Source organism: Frieseomelitta varia, unplaced genomic scaffold (genome assembly GCF_011392965.1).
Source record: "Frieseomelitta varia isolate USP_RPSP 00005682 unplaced genomic scaffold, Fvar_1.2 scaffold_143, whole genome shotgun sequence".
In the NCBI taxonomy this organism is placed as follows: domain Eukaryota; kingdom Metazoa; phylum Arthropoda; class Insecta; order Hymenoptera; family Apidae; genus Frieseomelitta; species Frieseomelitta varia.
Window position 1 is genome coordinate 1 of NW_025109117.1, and position 13,076 is coordinate 13,076.

Sequence of the window (13,076 nt, forward strand, 5' to 3'; positions counted from 1 at the left end):
ACACACACACACACACACACACACACACACACACACACACACACACACAGAGGCACACGCGCGAAAGCACCACGGATCGTCAACTAAAAACTATTGTTCTTCAGAGAACACAGTTAGGAACACGTTGCCATACTGGTTTTCACGACTCCGTCCTCCGCACCATGTGCGTTCTCCTCAAACGTGTACATTCCCAGCAAACGCGTCTGCAAGATGGACAACTCCAACAACAACTCCAACCGAAAGTCCCTGGGGAATACGCACCTCGAAGTAGGATCCATCGCCGATCGATCGATTCTCGGAAGACGCGTCGGTGTCGGACAGGTCGGCTCTACTAGCGGCGGGATCCTCGTGGTATCGCGATCTCGGTGTTCTGTGGCGTCTGGTACGCGACGAACGAGTCGACTGACCCAGCAACTCCTTTCCAGATGTTTTAGAGTGTTTACGGCTGAGCCGTGGCTGCTTCGTGACTGGCTCCTCGTCGCTGTCGCTGCTGTAGCGGCAGGCCACCGAATTCTGAAACACACACACACCGAAAACACGTCGGTCACACTTCGTTTGATAATCTACTGTGTCCCACCTCGGTTTCCCGATCCTATCGGGAAACGCTTGTTTGTAAATCGGGCTGATCGCCACATGCGTGTTTGCGGGACTGTCAGGACAGGAATGGAATCAGGATCAGTATACATCTTTGGACACATTTATTTTTGCGCTTTTAGTTCTTGTGATTCGACTGGCGACTGGTTCGCGGACCATAACGAGTGACCGAACCGTATACAACAATTCGTCGCTTTCTTCTTTCGTTTGGACTCGTGTCGGTACGATATCGCTGGATAGAAATTATTAACTAATTATTATTAGGTGACTAAATTATTACTAATCATTCAGAACACGTTACTTTCTTCCGTTGCTGTATCATTTATGTCGAATGCTACGAAAAAAATACTAAAGTTTCAGAAACCTCGATTGTAGAAAATAGAAAATATATAACAAATATATAAATCGAATAAAAAATATATATCGAATATATAAATATAAAATACTAAAGTATATAAATACATAAATATAAAAATATAAAAATATATAAATATAAAATACTAAAGTATATAAATACATAAATATAAAAATATAAAAATATATAAATATAAAATACTAAAGTATATAAATACATAAATATAAAAATATAAAAATATATAAATATAAAATACTAAAGTATATAAATATATAAATATAAAATATATATAAATATAAAATACTAAAGTATATAAATATATAAATATAAAAATATATAAATATAAAATACTAAAGTCTATAAATATATAAATATAAAAATATATAAATATATAAATATATAAATATATAAATATAAAATATATATAAATATAAAATACTAAAGTTTCAGAAACCTCGGATATAAAGGTAAAATGAGGAAACTAAAGAGTTTCTTTTAGCAACAGTAATTTCTGTAAGAAACTGGGCGTGAAACAATTAGTCGAGAAACGTGTATCGACAAAGCTTGAAACAATTTTTCCACGGTTTTATTTCTACTCTCGATTCAAACTAATTTTACTCTGGCGTCGATCCAACTCGAGTTTTCTGTGAATTCATATAAAACGTCGTTTCCTTCTTCCAAAGTTTCCACTAACTTTTCGTTCGTTATCAACTTTTTAAATTTATTGTTAATTCTTTTTGGAAAAATTCATTCATTAACAGAGCGAATGTCGAGTGACTGCCATTTTATGGGTCAATGTGCATTCGGTATAAATATCTTATAGATTTATTATTGATTTATTAGATTTATTGATTTATTTATTAGATTTTCTTTATTTATAGATTTATTAGATATTTATTAGATATTTACTGACGTATTTAAAAATTTAGTATATAGATATTTATAAATCTTATACATCATGTATATAGACATTTATTTATCTATTCAAAAGATTGTTTGTTAACAGAATGAATATCATCAAACTATACCGCACATAACATAACACAAAACAATTAATTTTATTTTAGAAATATTAAATATTCTAAATATTATATATTTTAGAATATTATATCAATTTTTTGAATAAATCAAAAGGAAGCATTCCAAAATCAAGCAAAGTCGAGTCACTTTTAACTTCATAGTCAAATAATATTAATAGTAATAATCTTCTGCACTTCTGAATACGAAAATAATATTAATAGTAATAATTAAAAATTAATAGTAATAATCTCCTGCACTCCCTTTCTCTTCTCATAAATATATTTCGAATTTAAACACTGAGGCTACTTTCATATTGCTGGAATTGTATGGATCTAAATAAAGGTTCGACGCACACACGTCGACTAAAAAGATATCCAAAAAAGAAAAAAAAAAAAAAAAAAGAGAATATTAACTTAATTAGAAGAAAAAGATTCCCCCCTGTACTCTCGATTTTCCTCTGGTATTAAATCGCAATAAAAGATCGTCTGAGATGCTGTTCGCTATTTTCAAACTAAAAACGAAAGTGAAAATCATGAGTCACGATACGTAGCCAGCCAGCTTTCGTTGCTCGTTTCTTCAGCAAAGGCTAGAAACAACTACGAATAAGCGAGGCCACTTTAATTACAGGCCGCGGCATCGGAACCACATCGAAATCAATGATCGTCCACCGGTCGTTGAAGGCAACCTGTGACACAACGTGACTAACGAAAGACGCTCGATGGACGCGACCGATATAAACACACAGTATATAATGAAACGCGTGTGGCATCGCGGCCGGCAAATAAATGCAAGATTAATGGCCGATTTCACCGCGGTTCGGCTAAATTTAGAAACCGCTGATTTATAGGATCCCACCGTTACACCCTGTGGGAACCGAGATATTATTGTCGCGTCAATTAAACGAAACGCGTTAATCGCAATTCGCATACGCGAGGCATTTAACGCTGATTGCCAGTTTCGCGTGTGCCCACGACATTACTTGGCGCTAATTCATCCGTCAAGAGTTCCATTTTCTTTGTTGAACACCATTCCCCAGCGTGAAAGCTGTGATTTATTTCTTATTAACATTAAAAAAAAAAAAAAAACTACCAAGGACTAAAGCATAGAATTTTCATCAAAAAAAAAAAAAAAAAAATAGAATACACAAACTTTTATTCGTGTATTTTATAAACCTCTAAAAGTACACTACTTTGCATCTGTAACGTATATAATATCTAAAAAAATATATAGTATATACTAAATATATAGTATAAACTAAAAAGTATATAATTAATATCTAAAAAAAAATTATGAATTAGTCATTTTTGCCACTCTGGTGGTTCTAGTGTTAACGAGCGTGACGAAAATAATAAAGATTACGAGCGTTTACATCTCGCGTCTCTCCTTGCGTTTTTTTTTTTTTTTTTTATATAGAGGGTGGTCGGTGTTTCTTAAATGGAATCGCACAATTTTTAATTCGAGTTCGAACATTCACTGTGTGTTCTTAATATTATTTCGATTTATATACATGTCCGTTTAAGAAATAAAATTTTTAACAAATTTATATGAACTTTGCCCATTATAGTTTATATTAGAGAATATGTACATCTTATTAGTAAATTATCCCATGAATAATAATAAAAAATAATTGTAAACGCAGTTTACAAGATACGATGTCTTCCTTTTTTAAAGAAAAACATGAGAGAACTCCACATTTAATTGCTATTTAACTTCTCATTGACTTTTCGGTGACACTGATTTAATGTGAATCGAATAAATAAATTGTCCAATTTAATATTACTGGAATACATGGAACAATGGACGTTATATTACATATTATAAATGAATTTGCAAAATTATGATATATATCACAGATTTTATAAAAATAATGTGTTCGAGAACCATCGATTTAGATACTCTAACTATAATTCTGCAAAATTTGTCGCAGGGACAATATTCTTATTCGTATTGCTCTCGTTTTTCATGCGATCGATTCTCGAAAATTAAAATTGAAATATCTATCAAGCTAACGGTTTCTTAACATGAACACATAAATAAACAGATTACATATTACTTAAGATTCATACAATTTTGTAGAAAATAATGTAATGCGTCGATCATTGAATTAAAAATTATATGACACAATTTTTTTTTTTTTTTTTTAAGAAAACGTAAAAAACCAACTAATTTTATTAACTAACTAAGTAATTTTACTAATTACTAATCGGTCTGTGATTCTCTCAAAATCATTCGCTTTCTACTTGAACCTGAGATTTCAATTTGCATCAGTAAGATTCGAAACGAACGCAGCAACAATAAGATTTCAAATGGGCACGTACGGTTAATTAAGTTTCAAACGATACGCTTGCTAGTTGTACGCACTTCTACGTTAATAGCTCGTTAGATTCTTAATTTCTCTCGACAGATAAACTTTAGGGGGAGTCTAATCTCAAACGAGAATAAATATACAAAGTAATCTGAACTTTTCTCCCTGGGGTTGATGCAAAAGCCCGAGATTGTTTAGAAAATAAACTATCTCAAGATAGTTTTGCTTGAACTGTATGATAACGATGACGTGATGTTTTTCTACTACTACGATGTAGTATAACAAGACACATTAATACACATTGTGCAGAGGAAAGCGTGCACGCTCGAGAAGTTTTTCGCGGATGTGTCAGCAATCGAGAGAAAAAGGAAGAAAAAAAAAAAAAAAAACGAAACGGCAGATTATGAACTTCCTAGAAACCACAGTGAAAAAATAAACGAAAGAAAAACGCTTCATAAAATTTCACAAATTCATCACCGATACCCGTGTAACGCTATGAAATATGTTCCGGGTCCGTGATGTGTCATTAAAATCGAATTTCTTGATCGTTCAATCAATCTCCGCGATTCCATTCGAACCCTTCTGCAACTCTACACTTCTAACCAATTTTTAAAACATTTCGCACGTCCCAAGAAGTCATCAATCACTGACAAACGCTCGCCAGATCTAAAGCGGACAGCTGAAAAATCGACCAGCTGATAATTCACCCATTCAAGCGATTATTTCGTAATCTCTGCTGATCGATCAGCTAGCTACGCCCGTAAATACGTAAATAAAGGTCAGCAGGATCAGCGGGCCAGAACGACCGATCCAAAGAATCGGTTGTTCGCGAGGAAAAGTAAATTGCTCACGTTCTTTTTGGCTGGTCTGCGGCGAGGAGTCAGATAATAGTAGCTTTTGCTCATGTTTCGAAAACTCGATCGTACCAGTATGCCTCGATTATTCGTTCACTCGATCTCGAAGGAATCACCTTCGCCAAACCAACGACCGAACTAAAAGAATCACGATCGTTTCAGACTCGAGGACCACCTTCGCTTCAGAATGCTTCGTTGAAAACTGAGAGGACGACCGATGCCTCCTAGGTAAGACTGCCAGCTAGGCGAGACTACCTGAACACGATTCAAATTTGAGGATTCCGTAGCACGGAAATTACGTTGGCCCGGAGAAAAGGTTCGGCAGGGTAACCCCCGCAGGATAATAGAAGAAAGGTGGATGTTTCAAGGACAGTCGCAACTGGTATGAATCCGTCTACCATTGAGGTTCAAGGAATCACTATTGCGAGAAACGAACAACTACGGTTGGATTTAAACAGCTGCGCTGGCAACTGACTGCGGACCGTAACGAGTGACCGAGCCGTGTACAATAATTCATCTCCCTTTCCTTTCGAACTCGTCAATATGATATCGCTGGATATAAATGATTAACTAAATTATTACTTTATTAGTTAACTAAATTATTACTAATTTCTAATTAACTAAATTATTACTTAACTAGTCAACTAGTTATTACTTAAATTATTATTAAATTAACTAAATTATTAGTTAACTAGTTAACTAGTTATTACTTGAATTATTATTATTATTATTGAGAATATACTAATCATTTGTTTTGCCTCGGTTATATTTAAATATACTTGAAACTGAGAAAATGCAATTGCAATTTTGGGACAAGAAATTCTCGGAGTACGTGGCACGTCCTTCCAGCGCAACATGTTAAAAACACACCGTGTACTTTGCAACAAGTAATTCTGAATTTTGCGCAAGATTACAAAAAGCTTGGCTTATCTGAATGACGACTCATGTAAGTTCGACAGGTACAAATATCGACTGACGATTAGTTTCTCATCTAACGAAAGTTAGTAATACACAGAATTCACACCAAGAAAGAAAAACCCAAAACAGACACAAAGGATCCTCGGGACTTTCTTTCTAGGAACTGCGTGGTTTCTAGAAGGGACAACAGACAACTGACAACCTGAGGATAATAAATGACGCTCGGAAGTGAAGACTGACATGTTAACGTAAAGCGATAACTTTATTACTGCAATAAAATACTTTATTGCACATACTCATGAAGGTTTGTTAATTATTTTTAATCAAGTAATTATTTGACGAACTGCGAACATTGTAGACACTAGAAGATTTATAACTATGTAGAAAGAAATTTTTACCAAGGGATTTGTCGAGGAGAACGAACGAGTCACGGATCGTATCGCAAGGTTTCGTCGTCTCGCAGTGCGCGACGCGTCATTGCTTGAATAAACTTCCGTCGAATGGCCGCGAACGGCCTGGCCATGAACTACACCTTGTTCACCGCTATTTAGAACCTCCACTTTCGCCTTTTCGAGCACATGCGTTTCCTCGGGAAAGGGACACCGGCACCGCTCGTGTCGAAAGATCAACCAACAGAGATAAACTGGTAACTCGCTTGGTCACTTTGCACATCGACGAAAAATGTCTGGCGTTTCTTTTCGGGGAACTCTCACTCTCGACGTGGCATTTCCTCAACATCGCCGCTAGCGTAAATAACTTTCAACGATTGCAAAGCGAACCGAAAGTCAATTACCTTAGCCGATTTATTTAGTCTGGAGAATATCTGATCTTCATACATCGAGCGAATGTAAAATAATTTGCCGAGAGAAATTTCTAAACCGGGCAAAGACAATGTCACTTGCCAGAGTTTGTAATCACTTTGTACAACGGTTGTACCGTTTAACGATTTCTTCAGACACTTCCGAACTTGAAAAGGTGTTCAAGATAAAAGTCACTCGGCTACAAAATAAAAAAAAACAATTACAAAAGATTGTCAAGGAAGTGTTTCTCTCGAAAAGATGAATTCCACGATTTATTACACTGTGGCTTTAACTGCTTGCGCTGATTGCGGACCATAACGAGTGACCGAACCGTAACACAATGAATTCGTCGCTTTCTTTTTCTTTTGAACTCGTGTCGGTGTGACATCACTGGATAGAAATTATTCGAGAAGTAATAAATTTACCATTTGTTTTGCCTATTTTGCTTTACTTAAATATAATTTAACTGAGAAAATACTTAAATATACTTTAACTGAGAAGATACTACAATTTTGGAACAAAAAATTCTCGACGTGCGAGGTTATACGTGACTTTTGGCTCTTGAAATTTCGTCCTTGCTTCCATCAAGTTATATCAGAATGATTACTTTTAGCAAACAAAATGTCGGTCGTTATGTTACAAAAGGAGCGTAAAATGTCGATGTAGGAAAAAAAGGAAGCAAAACTAACGTGTAAAAGTAAACATATCTGCAGCATTAAACTATCTCTGTGCATTCGATTACAATAAACGCAATTACTATAAAGATGTTACAGCTACGTTTACTTGCAACCATTTTCAATCGTGCACGAAATCGACGTCCAATAAATATTAAATAATAGTCCTGTTGGTCGTTGAAATTTAGATAACGTTCGCACGCTTGCGAAAATTGGTCATTTTATGGCTGCAACAATCCAACAACAATTGAAATTCAAATTCCTTTTGTATAATTCCTTCGATTTCTGTTCCATTTATGTGCATCGAGCTGAAATATAGTTGCAGTTTTTCGCCGACAGGAATACTCCAGCCGGTTGATTCGCCTGCGCCGCTTATTTATAGCTGCCATAAACGTAAGAGAGCAAGACACGCGAAACGATGTCGTTAGACACGGGCGAACCCGAGTTGTCGTTAATCGAACGCGTTAGAATCCCCCTTTCGTTTTAACCGTGACGATCACCCGCCGAATTAAACGAGCATCGAGCCGTTGAAAAACCGACCGTTCACTCTGGGAGACCTCGTAAAATGGACGATGTTCGGCCATTGTGTAAAAATCCGCGGGCTAGGAAATCGTGCATTCCATTCCGACCGGTAGAAATTTACCGTAAGTATATCTGACGCGATATAAAACAGAGACTTTCGGTACATTGATCTACGACTGACTGGAGAAAATTGTTGTGCAGCGAAACGTCCTTTTGTGTTTGTTCCTCTTTTAAGGACCTATCGATTTTGACCGAGTTTCACTGCGTACTTGAGTTTATAGACTCTCTATTCTTGAAAAGAAAAAAAAAAAAAAAACTGTCAATTTTAATCTCTCAATTTTTTTGTCCCAAAATTGCAACATTTTCTCAGTTTTAAAGTACATTTAAATGTAACCCAGGCGAAACAAATGACAAGTATATTACTTCTTAATAATAATAATAATAATAATTTAAGTAATAATTTAGTTAACTAATAATTAGTTAATAATTTCTATCCAGCGATATTACACCGGCATGAGAATTCAAAAGAAAAAGAAAGCGACGAATTATTGTATACGGTTCGAATATAGTTCTCGAATGCTAAAGCCGAAATCAGCAGCAAAAGAGTATTAAGAGTATAAAGTATCGTAAATTTTAATGAAAGGTTCTTTCACTGTACTATAGGAATTTCATTGGTTTTTGTTTTGAAAATTCGAAATTGAAGATCTCAGTCAGAAGAGACACTTTCTTTGTTATCCAGTATTATTGGCTGAAATAATTTAATTGGAATTGAATAAAGAGTCAAACAATGGTATATTTTGCGATTTAATTTTATACTGTGTGTTGATATTGTAGGAATTTCATTGATTATTAAAAATACGAAATTTAAGATTTCAGTGAGAAAACACACTTTCTTGTTTAGAATTATTGACTTACGATATCATAATTCAAATAATGGAAATAATATACATATATTAGATTATAACAAATTCGATTCGTACTTATTTCATTTTATTATTTAGTAATTTATTTGTCTCATTACTCTAAAATTTTTGCCTTTCTACAAAAAAAAAAAAAATTTAATATGTGTACATCTACGTTCTTCAAAACCCATTTCAATATTTCAATATTTTTTTCAATCAAACAAATAACTCCTTTAATTCAAGGCACAAAATTCTCGTACAAATTAAAGATAATTTCCAAAGAAAAATTTATTAGTTTTCGGCGTTAAGAAACCTACGATCGTGTTAAAAAAAAAAAAAAAAAAAATAACTTTCAGAGATATACAATAACTTTCCTTATATAACGAGTAGACACATTACAACACAGTGCAAAGCTATATAGAGCTCCTGGAAGTTAGTTACAAGTTCGTGACGTGCAATTATCTTTAATACTCCATCTTTTACAAGTTAGCGAGCGATCGTAAAACAATTTCGAATCGCCGAGAGTTGGCAAGAGAGTTCGCGTGAACGCGAGGGAAAATAGGTAGAAAACCGATCGAAGAAAAAGAGAGAGAGACAAGACTGAAGGACTCGTAAACGCGGCGCGAGATACGTAACACACTTCTGATAGATCCAACACTCGAATATCCTCGTGTCGACGAAAGATTTATATAACGCAAGAAAGAAGAAGAAGAAGAAGAAGAAGACGAAGACGAAGAAAAAGAAGGAAACGAAATCTATCGGGGATTGTAGCGTATAGAAGCGTGATACAGAAACGGTTTAGTAGCGATCGTTAGACTTGCAAATAAGTAACCACGCGATGCTTAAACGCTGCAATTTAATATCCCTGCGTTTCCCTCGGCGAGGTTAAACATATGCGGACAAACACGACCGTATGGTATCATGGACTTTCCATTCGACTCCGGAGAAACGAAAACGCCGACAGGGAGAGAATCACTCGAAATCGAAATGTTGGAACTTTATTCTTGCTTGCACGAGATTCTCGTTTCCCTTTGTGTTGCATTCTCGTTTCGTTCAAACAAATTGTAAACTGCATGTACATGTCATTTCATCGATATTCCATGAACTTTCGATTGTGAACGATTCACGCGAATTTATGTTCTTGAAAATATAATTTTAAGAAAATCGAACCTCAGTTGAAAGTTGTTTTATGTAACTAAATATATATTTTATAATTATATTTATAATTGATATTATATATATAAATTATTATATATTTTATGATTTATTTATAATTGATATTATATATATAAATTATTATATATTTTATAATTTATTTATAATTAATATTATATATATATAAATTATTATATATTTTATAATTTACTTATAATTGATATTATATATATATATATATATATATATATATATTTGTAACATGAATATATAATATATATTTATATATAATTATTTATAATATTATATATTTATATGTAATTATTTATAATTATATTTATATTATATATATTTATATGTAATTATTTATAATTATATTTATATTATATATATTTATATGTAATTATTTATAATATTTGTATATAATATAATATTTTCTCAAGTTATGTGCAATTTCATACTGTAAGATTTCGTATAAATGCATGAGAATCCATCAAATTCCGGATGTTTGTGATTAACACGAAATTTGAAAGTGTGAAAGTAGATAGAGCGCATACAGCGTGCAAAATTAAATAAAATATCCAAAGTAAAATTTTCATTATGGTATTTGGTAGACGATAATAATCTCCATTTACTATTTAAATTCGATTTCTTCGGTAGTATTAGTTGCATCCACAGAAGTATGAAATTGCATAAAAATTCGTGATTTATTTATCATTTATGGAAAATGCACACAACATGCAAATTCATTATACAGAAAGTTTACTTAATTTACTTTCATTTATCATGTTTCGTTTGAATTAATATTTTTATCAGAATTTATTTGCGAAATTATTACTTTCACTTATCTCAATAATATCAGAACACAGCAGAAGACTGAGTTCAACACAATTCCTGAATCGGCGAGTTTTAATAAATAGTTGTGAAGAGAATCAAAATTCTTTGACCCGTCTTTCGTATCATTTCAATATAATCTCCAGGAGCTTATCGGGATATAACTGTTTGATTAAAATTGCACGAAATTATCAATTAAAATACCTTGTTACTGTATCAATTTCAGATCTCCAGCAACTAAATTTCAACACAACACTAATTGTGAGTTAGACACTAATCAAGCCTCGAGCCGTTAAATCATACGAGTGTGTCTAATTACGTCCAGTTAAGACAGCTTCGAGCATTAATAAACTTCATTATCACTCTCAGTTTGGTTTTGAAGGCGTACAACAATCTATGAATTTTTCATAGAACAATCAACACATAAATACAGGTAGTAAAATCAGTCTGTTATAAAGGAATTTTAATATTACCGCTGCAATTTCGTATATTTCTGTATACTACGGACACATTTTTTTGTTCACTGTATTAAAAAATATTGAATTTTATATATTTCTATATATGATATACACAATCGATTTTGTGATTATCATTTCTTACAGAATTTTTATACTTCTCGTCTTTCCTCAAACTTTATCAAACTACTATCAGCTTGCCCCGATATTTTTCCCTTAGGTACAATATTTTTGATTTTAAACCTTGGTTCTTTTTTCTTTTAAACGAAAGCACATTATCTACAGGATGATCCAACACATCGAAGTCAAAATGAACAAAATAATAGATGTTTAAATATTTGCAAAATCCATAAAAAACCTATCACTTCCGAAGGATGAACCATTAAAGTAAAAATAATTCATTATAATATATATATAATATAAATATATATATATACACATATAGTAAAAATAATTACTATATATTTCCTATATTATTATATGATATTATTATTATATAATTATGATATTTCATAATTACAATAACATTGTAATAATTAAACAACATTATATAATATTATTATATATTATATTATATTACTATCAATTTATTTTTACTATATATTTTAAATATTATATAATTATAATATTTTATAATTACAATAACACTGTAATAATTAAACAAATTATATAATACTATTATAGATTATATTACATTAATATTAATTTATTTTTATTACATATTTTATATATTATTGTATAATATTATTATTATATAATTATATTTTATAATTACAATAACATTGTAATAATTAAACAACATTATATAATATTATTATATATTATATTATTATTAATTTATTTTTACTATATATTTTATATATTATACAATTATAATATTTTATAATTACAATAACATTGTAATAATTAAACAACATTATATATTATTATATACTATTATATATTAAATATTATATAATATTATTATATATAATTAAATATTATATTGTATTAATATTAATATTAATTTATTTTTATTATATACTTTATATATTATTATATAATTATAATATTTTATAATTACAATAACATTGTAATAATTAAACAACATTATATAATATTACAATATTATATTAACATTAATATTATATTATATTAACATTATATTAACATTAATTTATTTTTACTATATATTTTATATATTATTATATAATAATAATAATATATATACAGTAAAAATAATTCATTAACTAGAATAAGATCGAGAACCCAGGTAATCGTCAAGAGACAACAGATCGAGAACTTTGAATGCGAAATGATACCGCGAAGCGAGTCGCCAGCATCCGAGAAGAGATCGAAGAGAAGATTGCCTATCGCCCGTTCGCACGCTTTCCTCTTCGATCGGGCGAACGGTTTACGCGCGGCTAGCGCCACGTTGAGTAAAACACTAAAACAGGAAATAATTTACGGAGCGTCCTGTAAATTACTCGATCAACCCGGCGTGCAAATCATTCGGGTACACGATGAAGAAAAACACGATTCATTCAAATCGACCGGTCGCGGCTGAAATTATCGCTGCCTGGCCAGTTCCTTCGGGAATGTCAGCGTTGGTCACGCGACAAGCGATCAAAAGCGTGTGCAGAACGAGAAACGAGGGAAATACACTGTGTATTTCACGGCAAACAACACGTGGATATACCACTTTCCTG

The 13,076-nt window shown here is 32.2% G+C and overlaps 1 protein-coding gene across 5 annotated transcripts in view; it reads right to left on the bottom strand.

The window, feature by feature from the left end:
- Window positions 1–169: 169 nt before the first annotated feature.
- LOC122532874 (nesprin-1-like) overlaps window positions 170–13,076 on the bottom strand; it is a 116,081-nt gene continuing 103,174 nt past the window's right edge. For all 5 annotated transcript variants that reach the window (XM_043662038.1, XM_043662062.1, XM_043662033.1 and 2 more), the window contains exon 8: window positions 170–513. In XM_043662038.1, coding sequence (XP_043517973.1) covers window positions 175–513 — 339 coding nt within the window. In that variant the 3' untranslated portion in view covers window positions 170–174. The remainder of the gene's footprint in view (window positions 514–13,076) is intronic.